The sequence below is a fragment of the Schistocerca serialis genome, chromosome 1, assembly GCF_023864345.2.
Source record: "Schistocerca serialis cubense isolate TAMUIC-IGC-003099 chromosome 1, iqSchSeri2.2, whole genome shotgun sequence".
Classification (NCBI taxonomy): domain Eukaryota; kingdom Metazoa; phylum Arthropoda; class Insecta; order Orthoptera; family Acrididae; genus Schistocerca; species Schistocerca serialis.
In genome coordinates, this window is record NC_064638.1 from 728,835,545 (window position 1) to 728,856,765 (window position 21,221).

The following is a 21,221-nucleotide window of genomic DNA, read 5'->3' on the forward strand; positions in this document are numbered from 1 at the left end:
CGATGTCTGTCGGAATGTTTCAGATCAATGAGTAGTTCACTGCAGCATGTGCTTTATTCTGTATGAAGTTGTTTACTATCGATATTTTATCCTTTCCTGTTTAGATTTCTTGTTTACGAAAAGCTAGTCTTGATAAGAGTTGAGAGTTCTTCAACTAACAAGAAACTTTGTAAATAAAACAGTTAACGAATTTCTTACTTGTAATGATTTCTTTAATAGAAGGAAAACTATCTTTTCTTACATAAGAATATTTTACCCACAATTTAACGCATCATGAGAGACTTTTAACATAAGAAATTTAAATAATATGTCAACAAATATATTTGAAGATTGTGGGAATCTGAAAAAAACTACTTAAATTTTCAGCTTCTATGTTAGCTACTAACATTGCATTTGAAAACAAGGATGGGGATTTGTAGCCATTAATAGTCATTAAATGGATTTTAGTCATAACTTGAAGTTCTCAAAATCTCCAAACTATAACCCAAAAAGGATTCTGTTGTTAGTTTTCTTTCTTGCAGTCAAATATTTCAAATTTTCGTTGGACTTGAAATATCGAAGAAGCGTACTTGCTGATCAAAAGTATCTAGACACCTACTAATATGGGGAGTGTCCATTCTTTTCCTTTATGACAGTTTCAACTCTGCTGGGAATGGTTTCAGTGCATTGTCTGAATGTCTTTGTGGGAATGGCAGACCATTCTTCCACAAGAGCCAAAACCAGCATAGGTGGTGGTGATGTTGGATGCTGGGTCTGGAGCGAAGTCGATGTTTTAACTCGTCCCAAAAGTGTTCCATCTGGTTAGTAGTAGGACGAAGGCGGCATCCGTATGTTTTGTTAACCTGTCAATCAAAGGAGAACAATAGGTTTGCCCCTGAGTGCATACCTGCCCCTGATGTAGGCAACCCGCACTAACAAAATGTGCTAATGCCACCTCTGTCCTACTAATCTGCTTCACGTTGGGACTGTGCACAACCCAGTCCATTACAGAAATGTGTCCACAGACTACAGTCTCACAGATTCTGCGTTATGTTAGGGTGCATTGTCATGCTGGTACAATCAATCATCGTCTCCAAAAGGTTCCTCTACCATATACAATACACAATGCTGTAAAATGTATTCAGATCCACCCTCATTTGGGGTTTTCTTAAACACAATAAGGGGACCACACACTAACTACGAAAAACAATACCACACTGCAACATCACTTCCTCTGGCACTAAGCATGTTGGCAAATAACGTTCTTCAGGCATTCACCAAACCCTTCCATCAGTATTACTCATTTCTACTTATCCAGTGTCTAGAGGCATCGCTTTTTACACCACCTCAAGCGTCACTTGGTATTAACTACAAAAACTTGTGGTTTATGAGGAGTTATTCAGCCAAGGTACCCCATCCTTCTTAACTCCTTATGAACAGTGATTGTGCCAGCTGGAGTGCTGAGAGCACTTTGGAACTCGAGAGTGATTCCTTGCGCATATTTCATGCAATTTTTACAACCATCCTCCACAATGCTCTATGGCCCCTGTCTGTCAACACATAAGGTCTGCCTGGTTTTGGATTAGTTCTGATTGTTCCTTCACTTTTCGACTGCACAATCACATCACCAGAAGTCTATTTTGGGAGCATTAAAAGATTCAAAAACCTTGATGATTTTCTTTCTCAGATGACATCCAATAACTAGTCCACATTCTCTCATTTACCGATCTTGTCTTCTGTTACTGTTCCTCTACGGACAACACGGTAACCTTTTTCAAGTTGCACCCCCTCCTCATGTTATTCTTGAGCTGTGTAATCGCTATTACTAACAAATTTATTGCAGAACTCAGTCTTTCTCCAATCTCGTTCCTACTACGAATCCTATATTCTCCCATAACTCTTTCTGCTGTTCCTTACCCTTCTACTGCGTTCCAGTCACCCTTGATATTAAATTTTCATCTCCCTTTATATCCTGAATTAAGTGTTCAGCCTCTCACATATTTCCTCTCTCTCTCTCTGCATCTTCTAGTTGTGGCGACAGCAGTGATCTGCTGTAGATTCTGATTAGCGCAACGCTTTCATTGAACTATCTCAGTACTTCAGTGTCTTCCCTACTTTCCTGTTCATGACATCTTACTTCCGTTACATTATTTTCTGCTGCTGTTGATATTACTCTGTGTTCGTCTGACCATCGATTCTTATCTTTTTCCACTTCACTTCAGCGATGTAAACTTTACCAAGACTGAGCCTTTGCATTTCCCTTTTTATAGTTTCTTGCTTCGTTATCATATTCAGGCTTGCGTCATTGCTCGATCAGATTCGTAGCGTGTTACCCTTTCGTTGGTTGGTACAATATTTTACCTCCCTTTGGCATTCTCCGCTCAGTGATCAAAATAGGCAGCTAATCCGGAATCTTTTTGCCACTGGAGAGATCACCATAACTTTTTTTTCCATTAAAGGCCACATGACATGTAGAAAACGTTAGGTGTCTTTAATGTTGTGGATTCAGTTGCCTTCTATATCCTCATGCCATTGATCATTGCTGATTCTTTCGCCTTTTAGGAACAATTTCCTACCCCTCTGTCCGCTCCTCTGCGCTCTTTGACAAATGCGTTGGCAGCACGAAGGTGGCCCATTATAACGGAAATCATTATGTATCTTTGCTGACGTTTTTATTCAGACTTTAGAGAGTGGCTGGTATCGAACGCGGGATTCAGCGCATTTTCATTGGTGGATAAAGACACTAGCCCTCATCCGTCACCAAAGTTAACGTCACATCGGTTTCCAGGGGAGTTAGAGCCGTTGTTGATCTCAGGGGTGACAGTTCTATGCTCTAATTTCGCAGCCTGTATACCGGCATATAAACTACAAATATAATCATGTGTTTTTCCTTGTATGCTTCATCTGCACAATTAGTAAAATTTCGATATTTGCTATTCTTTCTGCTGTTGCAGTTTTAATGATGAGTACGCTAGCTATACGTGACGTTTTGACAACATAGTTACATGGTAAGGTCATATTTGGGAGCTAATTAAGAGAATACTGGATTTATCTTATCGAAGCGTTATCACCATGTGCGTGCCTATTGTACCGAGCTTATGTAATAAACTTGAAAGTTTACGATCTGGACTGTCGTCACTACTAGAGTTGTAATAACATAACATTTTCTACAAAGAGCATGGTGCGATCTATGCAATACGGAAAATTTAGAAAGTGTTCATTGTGATTGTGGGCGTATGTTTCACGAAGAAATGGATGAGCAGCCTAGATTTAGCATACATATTGGTTATAAACTCTCATTCTCGTCGAAAATGACTGTAAGGAATATTTTGCGCACGAGATGATCATCAGTAACAGTACAGAAAGAAGCGTGCCGCTGTGGAGATACTCACGAGCAGCTTATCTTAACGCACAGTTAAAAGCTTAAGCCCCTTACTGCTTTTTGTTTTAGGGATTTTTCTTTTTCGTACACAGTGTTACAATCTTGGGTGTGGGTAGGGAATGAGTAATAACTCTTGCGGACTTGGCTGGTTCCCCAGATTAGTGAGCGGCGCGTGGGGTTGCAGATTCTCCTGGCGGCGAACGGCATGCAGGGTCGCGGAAAGCACTAAGAGGTGCGGGAAATCGATGGATGACTGTTCGTGGCGCACTTTTCGCGCTCTCTGTTCTCCGACTGGCGGCGGCGCGGAATTGCATTTGGTATTCATGGCGGCCCCAGGGCTGTGTGTGCAGGCGGGGGCCGCATTAAGGGAGTCGGTGTCAGCGTCATCGGCTTCAGCGCCCGGGGACCACTTGGGGCCGACATCCGGCCCGACGACTATTCCGGCATCCTGCCAGGGCCGCGGCGGCTGCGTCTGCCGTATTCCGCTTCATCGTCTAAGCGCGCACCGGCCTGGCTGCAAAGACATAGCCTACGCACCAAAGCACGAATTCCGTGTCTTCGCGCCCGCATCTCGTGGTCGTGCGGTAGCGTTCTCGCTTCCCACGCCCGGGTTCCCGGGTTCGATTCCCAGCGGGGTCAGGGATTTTCTCTGCCTCGTGATGGCTGGGTGTTGTGTGCTGTCCTTAGGTTAGTTAGGTTTAATTAGTTCTAAGTTCTAGGCGACTGATGACCTCAGCGGTTGAGTCGCATAGTGCTCAGAGCCATTTGAACCATTTTGAACCGTGTCTTCGCGATGAGTCGCGAGTTAACGACACCATTGCCACTTACACCACGGTAGCAAAGAGATGTCAAAAGAAACATTTATGAATTAACTTAAGGACTGTTAGTCATCCTTGTGCTGATATCTATATAGTGATCCTTACCTAGTACTGTAGTGGACATCACGAAAATAGGAAAATCAAGGTCATCTCACTGTCTTACAGTATTGCCAGTAAGTGAGAATTTCAGAAGTAAGTAAAATCTCCGAAAGTGTCATACATTACTATTTTTAGCTCAAAAATGATGCAGTACTTCCCAAAAGATAGATATTGCCACTCGTTACGGGAAAGAATAAAAGTATTTTTTGTTACTTCAAAAGTCTCCACCAGAAACAATCTACTGAGAAAACTGGCCGGCTCACAGTGGGGCAGCCAAGCTGAAACCATCCTAACTTCTGCACTAGCATTATTCTACTCCGCTGCAGAATATGCCTGTCCTGTTTGGCGTAAGTCAACACATACCAGGCACGTGTATATTGCCCTATACGACACATGCATAATTATAACAGGCTACTTGAAGTAAACTGTTGTGAATTGGCAGGAGCCAATTCACGGGGTTTGGAGGGAGCCGAAAGGCACGCGTTTAACTCACGCAGGCTGGCGTGAGGTCTGGAACAGGTAAAGTAATTATACTATCAAGAAAAGTACGTAGCTGCTGGAATACTTAACTTTAATCCGTAGTTGGTGAACATCGGTCTGACGGTACATGCATCACAATATAAATAGCAATTGATAATGGCGCCTTGCTAGGTCGTAGCAAATGACGTAGCTGAAGGCTATGCTAACTATCGTCTCGGCTAATGAGAGCGTAATTGTCAGTGAACCATCACTAGCAAAGTCGGCTGTACAACTGGGCGAGTGCTAGGAAGTCTCTCTAGACCTGCCGTGTGGTGGCGCTCGGTCTGCAATCACTGACAGTGGCGACACGCGGGTCCGACGTATACTACCGGACCGCGGCCGATTTAAAGGCTACCACCTAGCAAGTGTGGTGTCTGGCGGTGACACCACATAAACTCCTGTCGAATGGCTCTACAACCTTGCAGAATTGCACCACCTCTTGTTAGAAGAGAATTAGCAGCAAACAGGGAAAGAACGAAACTGGAACAGGAAAAAACGCAGCGCATGCATGAGCAACAACCCTACCTACAACGACGAAGGTCAAGGAAAAGTTTCCTCAGAACGTGGGAGAAACTAACTACAACTGAGGAAGAAGAGAGGCTGCAACTATGGAGGGCTGAGACATTCCATCCTCCTTATTGGAAAATATTTTCAGAATATTTATCCCCTGGTAATGATGAGAATCGGCCAATGTGGAAGTCCTTCAATAGGCTGAATTCAGGAGTGGGCAGATCATATGTTAACCTGGCAAAATGGAGATACGTTGAAGAAAACCCCAATGTGACTGGGGGGAAGAACAGACTGTACAACATACGTTTCAGTGTCGACTATGTCCAGCTACCTGCTTAAAAACGTTCTCAAGTGCATTCCCATATGTGGTCGTAAAGTTCTGATCAATCATTTTATGGATACCCAGGACAGCATGGGATTAGTGCACCTACCCGTTAGGCAGAGGCCTTACATTAGGCCAAGTAGCTAGCTAGACGTCTATGTTCGGTGAACGAGCCGGGTTTGGGGAGGTTTCACCGAAGAAAGTAAATTACTTCAATTTTTTATTTTCATTTATTTATTTTTGAGGCTTTTTCCCCTGCTGACTGGAACTGTTATCCTGCCTTGTTTTTGCTGGAGACGGTGAGCGGAAGCTGCTCGGCATCAACTGGAGGAGCTGTATGAACCGTTTGAGGTGTTCATTTTCCAGTTCAGTGGTGGAATCTCGGAATCTTTCTGGAAGCAGTTAGATTGCTACGTGGCTATTTATTTGTGACAATTTTAACCCTGACTTGCGGTTCGTAAAGAGGCTGTCGACCCGTATTTAAGTTGTTTTTGTAAGTGTTGCTGCCGGCCGCGGTGGCCGTGCGGTTCTGGCGCTGCAGTCCGGAACCGCGGGACTGCTACGGTTGCAGGTTCGAATCCTGCCTCGGGCATGGGTGTGTGTGATGTCCTTAGGTTAGTTAGGTTTAAGTAGTTCTAAGTTCTAGGGGACTTATGACCTAAGATGTTGAGTCCATAGTGCTCAGAGCCATTTGAACCATTTTGTAAGTGTTGCTCGGTCCAGTAGTAAAATTTTCCTAATAGATCTCTAAAGCGAGACCTCGCGTTATTTCCCTCGAGCACCATCCGTCGTTAATAGTAAGAGGATTCTGGCTGCGGAACCTGTGGGATTTTGCGCGATGCCACGGAAGCTTCGAGAACGAAGGAGAAGGACCTTCCAGAACACCTGACAAAAGATTCACTGAAAGTTCAAAGGAGTTGTTACATTCAGCAATTAAATTGACCTGAAATGTCGAAAAAAGTTTAAGAAGAATGGATGGAAGGAAGATGTCATGATAAATGCAATATTGAAACAGTATAATGTAGATAGCGCACGAATGTTGGTAAAATGTCACTTTAAGGAGCGCAGAACGAGGAGTACAGCGTTCAGAGATTAAATAGTGATAGAGCGAGGGAAGTAGAAAATAAGGCTAGAAGATTGAAATAATGTTTGGCGAAACTCTATATCTTGGGGCAAAAATTAGGCCAATTGAAAACTAGCCCCATACCTCTGAATTCCAAAAAAGTTTGTACGAACTGGAAATGAACAAAAGTCCGTATATTGATGAAAATCGTAATTCTCATGGACTGTGAGGCAAAGGGCGGAGCAAGAAGAGAGAGCTCTTGAGTGAAATTTATGCTATTGAAGAAACCAAGAGTAGAGAGGTGTCAAAATTACCCCACAGTTAGTGTAACATCACATGCATCAAAATACCTACAAGAGAACTTATCGAAAATGGATGGGATAAAGAAGATCGCAAATGAACTAGTTCGGTTTCAGGAGAAACAGACAATTGGAGAAGTAATATTATTGCGGCTCTTAACAAAGAGCGTGTTTGGGCAAAATAAGAAAGCATACGTTCCGTTCATAGATTTGAAGAAAGCTTTTGATTATGTGGAACAGAACAAAATGGTTTTAATTATTACGCAATGTGGTTAGAGTACTGAGATAAAAGGATAGATTATACTCTTTATGTGAAGTAGACTGGAATAGTCAGTACCAGCAGCAGGAAAGTATAGAACAATGCTTTAGCCGGCCGGTGTGGCCGAGCGGTTCTAGGGGCTACAGTTTGGAACCGCGCGACCGCTACGGTCGCAGGTTCGAACCTGCCTCGGGCATGGATGTGTATGATATCCTTAGGTTAATTAGGTTTAAGTAGTTCTAAGTTCTAGGGGACTGATGACCTCAGACGTTAAGTCCCATAGTGCTCAGAGCCATTTGAACAATGCGTTATTTTCAGGAATATTTTCCTTTTAATAACGTTTAAGTAAGATCGAGATATCATCAGTTATCAGGATTCCATAAGTGAACGTAGGAGCTCTCTCTCTCTCTTTGGTGTCTTTATGAGCATGCGCAGTTTGTGTCGTGCAAGCGAAGTCACCCGCCGAAACTGTCTGGAACCGGCAGCGCGCCTGGGGTCAAACAACCGCGCTCAACTTTGAAACCTCAGATTGGCAGCCGAAGTTCTACCGCTCTCCAGTCACCTCAAAATTGTCTACTGTTCTCCGGCTACCTTAACGAATTCCTTAGCCCAGGACTATGGAAGTGTAATGATGAGCTTACCGTTCGTGTAAAATACTCTTGTAACACGCTAACATCGCAAGGACTCCATGCTTGCACAGTAAACTTATTTAGTGACTAAGTGGCGAACGCGCCTTAGAACATTGTTCTCAGAATCTGGCAGAGAATCCAAGGCCAGTCACCGAAAATTGGACGCCGGAAAGAGCGGTATGTATTCTGTTGTCTGGTTTCCTATCTAAGCTTATGACTAATTCTTTTCAGTCCAATGGTCAGCCAGCTACATGTACCTACTAAAGTGCCCTATAACATTTTGGTATGAACATAGCCCCCTCCCCGTGTCATAGATGCTGACAAACGTTTAGTTTTATTTTTCTTTGCTTTTTGTTACAGCAGGTATTTTAAGGCTGCCCTGGGATAATTTAAGTACATTAGTCGGTACATGACGTCAAGAATTTTCGAGGCCGCCCGAAGTGGCCGTGCGGTTCAAGGCGCTGCAGTCTGGAACCGCAAGACCGCTACGGTCGCAGGTTCGAATCCTGCCTCGGGCATGGATGTTTGTGATGTCCTTAGGTTAGTTAGGTTTAACTAGTTCTAAGTTCTAGGGGACTAATGACCTCAGCAGTTGAGTCCCATAGTGCTCAGAGCCATTTGAACCATCTGAATTCTCGAGAGAGCTAGAAACTAAACACCTTCACTGGCAAACACAAGCGTCGTCATATTAATCACAGACCTTGTCAAGCAACCTAAATTGCATTTTTTTTATGAAACCGCGGAAATGCATGCCTCACTTTCCTCACTGGCATCTGAAACAGAAGACAGGTCTTTAGCTGAAATAAGAGCTGCTTAAATGAGTCGTACAGGGATTATCACTCGCTTCTTAGTTAAGTTTCCTCCCCCAGAAGCAGCCCTCTCTAACGCTGCTGCGAGACAGCTGTCTGCAGGGGAGTGGCACATAGGGTCGTACAGTGTTCCATGCGGCGTTCACCTTCATTATTCTCGTTCCCCGTGACCTACTGCGCCCGCACGTGATAGTAAAACGTTTCACGTGGTGGCACAACATCCGTTAGATGTGTAAATGATGAGATTAAAAATAATTGCTGGACACACAAAATCCCTCGTATTTTCTGAACTTGACGACCCCATACTAAAACATGTTTATGTTAAGATCAAAAACAGTTTAGTGCCAGCGAAAGCAACAACACTGATCGCCGAAAAAGTCTGGCTGAAATGTGCCCTGTTTGGATAACCCAGGAGCTACCGACAAATTATTTGACTTTAAAAAAAATAGAAACATTTTCATTAATAAAAATCATAATATTTACAAAATTAAAGTTTACTTTTATTTACGTATATAATCAGTTTGGTTATTTAAGGATTTGTCACGTCTGTCCACGAGCTTCGGAAGTCACATGTCTCAGACTGCTGCCCCCTTTTCTTACTGTAGTTATTAACTGCGTGCTTCACGTCGGTACCAGTTCCAAATCCTTTCCCTCTCACGAACTCTTTGAGCTTCATGAAAGAGCGTCTTGCACAGTTTCGTTCCTCCCTTTGCTCTTGAAATCATCTGTCACGATTTACGGACGCTCAAGGGCGACATTTTTGCATACATACGAGCGCGCGCTGAAAAGTAATGCTTCCGAATTCTTTATGTAAAAACTGTTAAAATTTTTAAGTAAAACAAACGCTATTAACATTCTACAGATTTATTCTTCATGTCTACATATTTATTTTTCAACAGAATCATCATGACGACTAACAATTTTCTCCCAACAAGAGACCATTTAGTTGATGCCGTCTCTGTGTATGTTTGCCTAGGTTGACGGACCCACAACCTCACCTCTGCTAGCACTCCTTCACCACTATCGAAGTGAAGTCGAAGTGTTCTTTAAGTTTTGGAAACAGATAAAAATCGGATGGGGCCAAGCCGGGACTGCATGGAGGATGATCGGTGACAATGAAACCAAGGCGTCAGGTTTACAAATGTCGCAGCGCCTGTGTGTGGTCTACTATTGTCATGTTGAAGGAGAGAGGTACAGCACGCATCGACATAGTCACGTTACGCACCGCCATGTTACACGCTACAATTTTTGATCCCTCTAGCGACAGAGGGCTGCAAATGTGCAGAAATGAAGAATAAAGACGTAGAATATTAATAAGTTTTGTTTTATTTATAAAGCTTTAAGAATTTTTAGATAAAAACTCGAAGGAATAATATCGTTTATAAAGACAAAAGTCTTTCCACTGATCCGATTCTTTTCCATCCCCAGATAACCTTTCTATCTTTGTACTGCAACATAAGCCAAGATCCTCTACGATCTGTGGGGCCGCTAAGATCCTACATGGTGTTAAGTATGACACTCATGAACTTACCGATGCCGGCCGCGGTGGGGAATCGGTTTTAGGCGCTTCAGACCGGAACCGCGCGGCTGCTACAGTCGCAAGTTCGAATCCTGCCTCGGGCATGGTTGTGTGTGATGTCCTTAGGTTAGATACGTTTAAGTAGTTCTAAGTTCTAGGGGACTGATGACCTCAGATGCTAAGTCCCATAGTGCTCAGAGCCATTTGAACCATTTGAACTTATCGATTCCATATTGAGTTCAGAGCCGTGGGATTCCAGCCAACGTTAACAACACTGTTACTGAACGGAAAGCAGCAGTCTGAATAGGCCACTGTTCTCCCGTTTATCGAATTCCGACTCATTCTGACAAGCGTTTCTCCATCTTACACGAGACACAAGAACTCATGACAGACAACCTGCATTCAAATGCGATTTCTGAATGAGAGACCCGCAGCGTAAGCAAAGCTTTTGTACAGACTGAAGAGTCATTACTTCTACGCACTTTGTGCGATTCGCAGCAATGCTAGTCATGTGCATGAAGTACAATACACGTCACTAACGTCTGTCACATGCTGCCTGCATAACGCTGTAGTTTTCATGAGACAGCGTACACTATTGGCCATTAAAATTGCTACACCAACAAAAAATGCAGATGATAAACGGGTATTTATTGGACATTAATATATTATACTAGAACAGACATGTGATTACATTTTCACGCAATTTGGGTGCATAGATACTGAGAAATCAGTACCCAGAACAACCACCTCTGGCCGTAATAACGGCCTTCATACGCCTGGGCATTGAATCAAACAGAGCTTGGATGGCGTGTACAGGTATAGCTGCTCGTGCAGCTTCAACACGATACCACATTTCATCAACAGTAGTGACTGGCGTATTGTGACGAGCCATTTGCTTGGCCACCATTGACCAGACGTTTTCAGTTGGTGAGAGATCTGGAGAATGTGCTGGCCAGGGCAGCAGTCGAACATTTTCTGTATCTAGAAAGGCCCGTACAGGACCTGCAACATGCGGTCGTGAATTATCCTGCTGAAATGTAGGGTTTCGGCAGGGACCGAATGAAGGGCAGAGCCACGGGTCGTAACACATCTGAAATGTAACGTCCACTGTTCATAGTGCCGTCAATGTGAACAAGAGGTGACCGAGACGTGTAACCAGTGGTACCCCATACCATCACGCCGGGTGATACACCAGTATGGCGATGACGAATACACGCTTCCAATGTGCGTTCACCGCGATGTCGCCAAACACGGATGCGACCATCATGTGAAACGTCCCCTTTGAACAATTTATGTATGGCTGTGCTTAACCTGACACACAATATTTTGTTAGCGCAACGCAATCTGACTTTCAAAATTCCCTGCAAAAGAATGGCCCTGACTAACATTAAACTATACCTTTCACAAATCACTTACCTCACAAAAATCTTCGCTGGTCAAGCTACTGCAATACAGCGAGCGCCACTACTGCCAGCTAAATAAAAGATTCAAACTATGGAAGGCACTAACTACTGATAGGGATAGTTAGCAAATGAAAGATATTAATAGAGAACGAACAATGTATTTACCTTGATATCATCATATATAAATATAGCAGTTCATGACAAATTACAAATCTCCGCCATCTCTCTCCCCACATCCACCACTGCTGGCGGCTCACCTCCAACTGCGCAACGCTACGCGCTGTTCACATCCAGCTGCCTAACACTACAATGGCGAGAATTACAACAATGCAAAGCAGCCACAGACTGCACACAGCACAGCCAGTGATTTTCATATTGAGCGCTACGTAACGTTGCCAATAAGAAAACATAAACAGCCTACTTACACATGATGCTGTAAACAGAACGTGGATTCATCCGAAAAAATGTTTTGCCATTCGTGCACCCAGGTTCGTCGTTGAGTACACCATCGCAGGCGCTCCTGTCTGTGATGCAGCGTGAAGGGTAACCGCAGCCGTGGTCTCCGGGCTGATAGTCCATGCTGCTGCAAACGTCGTCGAACTGTTCGTGCAGCTAGTTGTTGTCTTGCAAACGTCCCCATCTGTTGATTCAGGGATCGAGACGTGGCTGCAAGATCCGTTACAGCCATGCGGATAAGATGCCTGTCATCTCGACTGCTAGTGATACGAGGCCGTTGGGATCCAGCACGGCGTTCCGTATTACCCTCCTGAATCCACCGATTCCATATTCTGCTAACAGTCATTGGATCTCGACCAACGCGAGCAGCAATGTCGCAATAGGCTACAATCCGACTTTTATCAAAGTCGGAAACGTGATGGTACGCATTTCTCCTCCTTACACGAGGCATCACAGCAACATTTCACCAGGCAACGCCGGTCAACTGCTGTTTGTCTATGAGAAATCGGTTGGAAACTTTCTTCATGTCTGCACGTTGTAGGTCTCGCCACCGGTGCCAACCTTGTGTGAATGCTCTGAAAAGCTAATCATTTGCATATTACAGCATCTTCTTCCTGTCGGCTAAATTTCGCGTCTGTAGCTAGTCATCTTCGTGGTGTAGCAATTTTAATGGCCAGTAGTGTACAACAAATAATCGTTTTTGACAAGCAGGTCCAGATCTTATCTGAGAGAGACTTTTTATGCTATTTATTTCGGATTTTATTGAAGGACTCTACTGCTTATGCTCATACACGCAAAAAAGCGAGTGAATCGTGTGAATGTCAAGTACAATAACCGATTGCTTCCTCACCGAATGAGCAACTATGTGTTTGCATAGCAGCACGCTGGGGTGTCCACTTTGCTGTGTTCGTCTCTGTCAAAACGAATGAAAGTTGGCCGTAGCCGCGGCCACGTGTCTTGCACAGCGAGAGCAGCGCCGAAGTTAAAGTTGGGCTGTTGGGGCGACGACTGTGCGAGTCTGCCGCCAACTTTGCGTGGCGCAAGCGAGGTTCCCAATTCCGTACATGTCAAGCGGCTTCCGTAAGAAAATCTGAAATTCAGCGTTTTCTCCTCGCGATGGGTACGGGGGTGGGGATGGCGCGATCTCGTGGGAGCACGGCAGAGCGGCCAAGATGGATGGCCGAAGCCGGGTGGCTGGGCGGCCGATACCCCGCAAGAAGGCGCTTACCATCAGCCCGGCGTCCGTTCGTGTGGAGTCCCTGCTCTGACCGAGCGGAGGGTTAAAGCGGCAGGCGCACCCTGCTCTCTTCGAGGTCTCTCTCTGGAAGAAGCTCATTAAGGGGAGCCACCTTATCCCCAAGTCAATTAGCTGAACAAGAAAGGACAACTCATTTTACTGTGCTGAAGGAAGAGAGATGCTTAGTCTCTTCCTCACTGTATTAACGGAAATACTTGATGCCTCTGCCATTACGGCTGCGCCAGGATCGCTAATGACGCAGGAGCTAAACTCCAGTAGGAAAAAGTTATCGGCGGACACAGGCAGGCTGTTGCAGTCGACAATTATTCCGTCGGAGTTTCTTTAAGGTTGTTCTGGATACATAAACAGACAATCTGCATCTAATAAGAGACCATTTCCCAAATAATGATTAATTCTCCGATTTTGTTACCATGACACTCATATTCCATACATATCACAGAAACAGTTGTACGTATATATGTACGTTTGTTAGTATGTGTATATTCCGCATATCTTCCTAAATCACTGTATCGACTTCAATAAAACTTGGTACACGTATCACTTATTGTGTGGAAATCATCGGTGTGGGGTAATGAACCACCTGCGCATCAAAGGGGGCGGAGTTTTGGTTGAAAAAGCAGTGTAACACACATGGCATGACAGCCTGTACTTTAGTCATCCACTCTTTGAGAATGTGAACACTTATACACTTGCAACAAACTCTGCACATAATTTCAATCTATTAAGAATTTTTTTCTTGCCAACGAATCTTACAAAATAATAAAAGGACAGAAGACTATCGATTACTACGTTTTCGCTGTTCATGCGATAAAACTGCCTCATGAAATAATTACGTTTTAATTTTTTTACTTCTTTACTACGAACTGTATTCGCGACACATTTTGCAGATAGTATTCACATGCACCACTGAATAAACCAGAAGAATTAAATCATTGCTCGACACACAGTTCAGCTGATATGTCGTCATAAACACTGAGATACGTGAGAAACTGACGCATCAAGCAAGACGTTTGAATTTATTACTCCTTTGCTATTAAACCTATTCGCAACAACGAGGCACTTACTTTTACACGCTGACGACAGGACTCGAAGAACAAAACTCTCTTGGTTATTATCTTCTTTGCGCTAATTTCACTTAACTGACAAATAGCATTAATTACAATTTTTGTGCATTTCTAAAAAACTTGCGGAAATGTCATCCACATTTAATGTAACGGTATTACTTCCCCTCTCTTCAGACTAAAATTCGTTCTGATTGTTTTCCGTATGTTCAGCTTCAGTTCGTTTATTGACCAGTAGGCTTTCATTTGCTTCCCCGACCGGGGCGTTCTGGCTTTTTATTTGTAAGTACAATAGTGCTATCATCTGCAAAGGAATTGTTCCCCTATGCGTACCATTTCTGAAAAGTCTTTGATACATATTAAGAACAATAATGGCGTACACCATAATTACTCTAGCACGCAAACATTTGGGGTGTTACATTCGTCTGGTATGAGACGTTGCCTGGGAAGGGGGGGGGGGGGGGGGTGTCCATTGGGGGAACGAACCGCACAACCACCCTGGGTTCGGTGTGGGGCGGCGGTGGGGTGAGTGGACTGCTGTGGCCTGTTGTGGGCTTGTGAACCACTGAGGGCTACGGCAGGACAAAGCCTCTCCGTCGTTTCTGGGTCCCCAGTTCAATAAACACAGACACACACACACACACACACTACTTCGGTAGAATTTAATGGTCATAAGAATCAAAACCCTTGGATAGATTTGGAAATATGTCTTTCGGTCATGATTAGCTATCAATGGATAAAAAAGACGAGAAAAGAGTTCGTTACGGATTATATAAAAACATGCAATGTAATGATAAAACAAGAATGAAATGATCGCTAAAAGTACATGTTGCAGGTGTTGACTTATCGCTCCTGTTGCATTGTCAACGAACATACAGGCAACAGTAGACAGACGTCATGATTTTATAGGTGGAGTGAAAACTTTACTTCTAGTAAAAAACATAGTTCCCAAATAATTACTTTTGCTCCTACACTACGTTGCTTTATTATGCTTGATTATTACTCATACGCAATAATTATCTTGTTTAATGCATCATCAAGCTCTGTACCCATACTATCCTGTCCTCTACTCCCCACTATACATATGATGATATTTAAAAATTATTTTAAATTTGTATAAAAGTGTTTCAAAATCGCGTCACCATACTCTCTCGAATTGGATATTTCTTCCGTAAATGTAGACTATGACTAGACAAAACAGATAAAATCTTGGCTTGTACAAGGAGACAATTATTGAACCATATGAAAAAAACACAAAATTACTTACAAATTACGGCTTTCACACACATTATTCAACGTGTAAAACCTATTCGGATTTAGGTTATGACGTGCTGGATATGCCTGCCGTCATTGGCGATGATGTGACGTAGATGAATAGCTAAATTCTGCATGACCCGCTGAAGTGTCGGAACATTGATGCTGTCGATGACCTCTTGGATGGCTGTTTTCAGCTCAGTAATGGTTCTGGGGTTATTGCTGTACAGCTAGTCTTTAATATAACCCCACAAAAAGGAGACGCATATGTTCAGATCCGGAGAACATGGCGGCCAATCGAGGCCCATGCCAGTGGCCTCTGGGTACCCCAGAGCCAGAATGCGATCCTCAAAGTGCTCATCCAGGATATCAAACACACTCTCGCTTTGGTGGCGTCCAGCTCCGTCTTGCATGAACCACATCTTGTCGAAATCAGGGTCGCTTTGGAAAATAGGGATGAAATAATCTCCCAAAACCTTCACATACCATTCGGTAGTCAGCGTGCCATTAAGGAATATCGCACCGATTATTCCGTGAGTGGACATTGCACATCACACAGTCACCCGTTAAAGCTGAGGAGACTTCTCGCTCGCTAAATGTGGATTGTCAGTCTCCCCAATGCGCCAGTTTTGCTTATTGACAAAGTGGGCTTCGTCGCTAAACCAAATCATATTTACATCAAAGTCCTATCCGTCAGTTCCGTGTACAATAGTGTTAGTGAAACACAGCCGCTGTTCCATGTCCCTGGAGCCTAATGGCTGATGAGTTTGAATTCTGTATGGAAAGAGATACAGGTTTTAAACAATAATTTGTCGCAGTGTGTCTCGTCTGCTCGATTTCCTCGAGCTGGTTTGAAACACAGTTCGTGTCTTCTCGCTTTCAGGCGTTTTAACTCTTCTTGTACGATCGACATGGCAAACACTTGTCATTACGAACACCACCAGTTGCTAGGCGCGCAGTCCGGAACCGCGCGACTGCTACGGTCGCAGGTTCGAATCCTGCCTCGGGCATGGATGTGTGTGATGTCCTTAGGTTAGTTAGGTTTAAGTAGTACTAAGTTCTAGGGGACTGATGACCACAGATGTTAAGTCCCATAGTGCTCAGAACCATTTGATTTTTTGAACTACCAGTTGTCTCAAACTTGCGAAACAAATTCTTGATTGTTATCACATTTGTTCAACTTGAACATTTACATATAATTTTATTCTTCTTTTTTGATTACGTAGTTACAAGGCAGATCTTACAGATTTTCCAACGAATTCTTTGTCCCTCTTTTTTATTTGTTGACAGATGAGCAAACCGGTAACACCGTTGTTACTTGTTGCGGTTGTCATCATAAGGAAGTAAAAGAATAAAATATGCCTGTGCGGTGGAACTCCTGACAGAGGTAGTCGCTTCGAAGTCTGGACCTGTAAGAAATTTTCACCATCAGAATTTTGTCGACAATCTTTGCGTCAGAATCGTGGAAAAAATTCAAACGTCTCCGAACCGTATAATGGTGACAAGGGTAGATGACACTGTTAATGACGATTCTTTTGTCGGATGTGGACTGCGGGAGTCTACTTGATGCAACTAGACAGGTGGCGACTTTGTTCCCATACCGAGCTTCATCCTCTCCTTTCTCTCATCATCATACAACACAAACATGACATCACATTATTCGCACACACCCATTGCAATTATCTACACTCAACAGGTATATGTAACACACAGCTTTCACATGTCGCGAATCAACGACTACGTAAAAAACGTAGACCAGTCAAGGTGCCGTCATATTTGAAGCCAATTGAGAACTTAGCCGCCATATTTTGCAACGTCGTCTTGAGCGATTTAGTCGTCAGCTAGCTCAGAATCATACAGTTTTGTTCGCCATACAGTAACATTAGCTACTGCCAGTCGGAATTTTTTCTTTGTTTATTGCCCGCCAGACATGTTTCCGGAAATAATTCTCAAATATACAGAGCGTTTTTCGTCTTCAGTGATATCTCAAGCGAGATGTTTGGGATCTGCGAGCTGCCGCATTGTACTGGTGACTTTGATGTAAATAAACGTATTTGTGTAATTACCAATGTATCCTATCCTATAGATACTCGAGAATTTCAGTGTAACTCCTACTTACAGTTATTACATCCTTCATTTGGATAACGTATAGCGGGATTCACTCTAGGCAGTTCTGTCTTACGTATCTACCAAAGAAATGTATATATATAGGTCGTTGGTATTTATGGAGAAAGCAGACTATAGTAGTTGTAAAATAAAGATAGTTTGAGATGTGACTCGAAGGCTTAATTATCGTTGCTGTTGAGGACAATTCCAGATACGTGGACTAGAGGTTTTTGTTCGAGATTCACATTTTTTGTGTGGCTTACAGCAGTTCTAACGGAAGATAGGACTTTCATGTTTCATCTCATTTTGCTTAGGATTTTTGTTTCTCAGAAAGTAGCATTTACCAGAAGACGTGAGGCTGCCACTTGTTTCCAAATTTGTTGGTTACCGATAATTGTCAGCTTCTTGCTTTTCAAAAGAATTTTGTACAAAAAATAAAGACTAACTTAGAGTTTATATACATGCATAGTTCATATGCCTATTGTAGTTGTTGTTTAACACGTATTTTGCTCCGGACAGACGTGTATTGTCGACACACTAAAACAAACTAAATGCAGTAGAGAACTGTATATTAATAAAGTCATCTGCCTGACATTCTAAATGACCATGAAGATCCAGAAAATACGATGTAGAAATTTGGCAAATACAGTTATGTATAAGAAATGTTACATGTGAAAACGTGGTAGTACCTAGCTAAAGTGCGACATTCCTACCGAATCAGTACTAAGATTAATAGAATCGTACGTTGCCCATACACTATACATGTTTTACGATCAACCGAAATACTTTTAATTTACATTTCGATGACAGAAACACGTGATTTCCATCATCTGTCCAGTTGAAATATTCGGTGTGCTTGAAATTGTAAAATACGGCAGCCTGTGTTGCTCGCTACTGCCACCAGAGCGCTGTAATGCATAGATAGCCTCCATGTTGATTACGTAGTTCTTTGACACGGATGAAAGATGCCACTGTGCGCGAAGGAAGACAAATGTTTCCTATTAGCTCTGAACCTCCCATCGGGTCTCAGCCGATCATTGTATACGGCTGTATTTGCTTAAAGCAGTACAGTACGAACGCATACTTTTGTGTTAGCAAAAGAGCCAACACCTTGTTACGAGTGGAGGCCGAAATGCACGCGTTTTAGCTCAAGCAGGCTGGCGTGAGGAGGGAAGAACTATACTGACGTGGGGTCTGGAAAATGACAAGGAATGAGAATTCAGAAAGCGGACGTAATTAGTTTCATACTTAACTTTAATCCATTAATGATGAAAGTCGCTCTTGACTGTACACGATTCACAATATTATCTGTTCAGAACACATTCTTGAAGATTGTATTTATAGTAACTGAATATGGCGCCTTGCTAGGTCGTAGCTGAAGGCTATGCTAAACTGTCGTCTCTGCAAATGAGAGCGTATGTAGACAGTGAACCATCGCTAGCAAAGCCGGCTGTACAACTGGGGCGAGTGCTAGGGAGTCTCTCTAGACTAGACCTGCCGTGTGGCGGCGCTCGGTCTGCTATCACTGACAGTGGCGACACGCGGGTCCGACGTATACTAACGGACCGCGGCCGATTTAAAGGCTACCACCTAGCAAGTGTGGTGTCTGGCGGTGACACCACACATACAGTACGAGCGAGATGTTACGTTTAAGCTGTACGCTCGTTCTCTAGCGGGAGACTGAGTGAGTGGTGGTGTGTTGCAGGTTGCGGCGGGTGCGATGTAGGCGGCGGCGAGGCGATGGGATCGAGCGCGAGCCGGCAGCCGGCGGGCCTGGCGGGGCGGCGCGCGCACTCCTCGGGTTCTCTGCCGCGCACCGCGGCCGCCGCCACCGCCGCCGGAGCCGCCTCCGCCGCGGGGCCCGCCCCCGGCGCCAGGGGCCGCAGCTGCGGGGGCGGTGGGGGCGGCCGTAGCGGCAAGCTCTGCAAGGACCGCGCCGCGCTCTGCGGCTCGTTGCCCAACCACCTCGACTGCAACGACGCCACCAACGGGCTGGACCAGGGCTACGGCTCCGAGCGGTCGCCCGACGACGAGGAGGACGACGACGACGAGGAGGAGGAGGAGGAGGAGGAGGAGGAGGAGGGCGAGGAGGCCACCTGCCACTGCGCCACCTACCCGTTCCTCAACACCGGTGAGTACGCCTCCCCATCACACACTAAAGCGAAAGAAGACCCTTGACAACTAGTAGTTCCGTCACCGACTTTCATTCACATCTGCTTCTGTACTTTTGGTGAGTGGCAGCGGATATTTTGTGTACCACTATCACTTCTTCCTTGTCCTGTTAGTCGCCAATGGTGTGCGGAAAGAACAATTGTTGGTACGCCTCCGTGTGAGCGTGAGTCCGTCTAATCCATTATATGTATTCGGGGTTGCAATTGTCTACACCCAGAAGCTGTATAATGTATGACAATGAAACGTTGTGCAGCACCGGGACTCGGACCCGTATTTCCCGCTTATCGCTAGCGGTCGCCATACCATTTGGCTACCCGAGCACGACTCACAGCCAAACCCAAACTTCCGTACGTCGTCAGTCACTCGTCTACAACCTGTACTCGTAAATCCATTATGTATATTCCTGTACAGGAGAGACATTTTATTCGGAAGTCGCTTGCCCGGTGTGGCCGGATAAATACGATATTGCAGTGCCAAAAAACCAAGGCACTGCAATACCCTCATCTCTCTCTAATACTGTCCTCATATTATGGGTCACTCCAAAATAAATGCACACTATTTTTTTTAAAATCCATCTTTCATTCTACATGTTTGAAAGTTTACAGTGTATAGATACATCCTTTAGGAACAATATTTTCATTTCTCCACTTAATTTCCATCCCTCTCAACTGCCTTACGCCATCTTGGAACCAGCGCCTGTATACCCGCACGGTAAAATTCTGGACCAATCTGTTGGAGCCACTGTTTGGCAGCGTGCACAAGGGAGTCATCATCTTCAAACCTTGTTCCACGAAGAGAGTCTTTCAGTTTCCCAAAGAGATGATAGTCACATAGAGCCAGGTCAGGACTGTAAGGCGGGTGTTTCAGTGTTGTCCATCCGAGTTTTGTGATCGCTTCCAGGGTTTTTTGACTGACATGTGGCCGTGCATTCTCGTGCAACAGCAAAACATTCCGCTTTTGCCGATCTGGTCGAACACGACTCAGTCGACCTTGAAGTTTCTTCAGTGTCATCACATATGCATATGAATTTATGGTGGTTCCACTTCGCATGATGTGCACAAGCAAGAGCCCTTCGGAATCTAAAAACAGGTAGCCATAACTCTTCCAGCAGAATGTGTGGTTTTGAATTTTTTTCTTGGGTGAATTTGCATGATGCCACTCCATTGATTGCCTCTTCGTCTCTGGAGAAAAATGATGGAGCAATGTCTCATCACCTGTCACAGTTCTTCCAAGAAATTCATATCCACCATTCTCGTACTGTTCCAAAAGTTCGCTGCATACCGTTTTTCTTGTTTCTTTGTGGG

General features: G+C 44.2%; 1 protein-coding gene across 1 annotated transcript in view; it reads left to right on the forward strand.

Moving 5' to 3' along the window:
* The window catches only part of LOC126427947 (tyrosine-protein phosphatase non-receptor type 13-like), a 723,279-nt gene that overhangs the window by 443,337 nt on the left and 258,721 nt on the right, over positions 1 to 21,221 (forward strand). Inside the window, exon 3 of the mRNA XM_050089870.1 lies at positions 19,451 to 19,876. Within this exon, the coding sequence (XP_049945827.1) occupies positions 19,451 to 19,876 (426 nt within the window). The remainder of the gene's footprint in view (positions 1 to 19,450; positions 19,877 to 21,221) is intronic.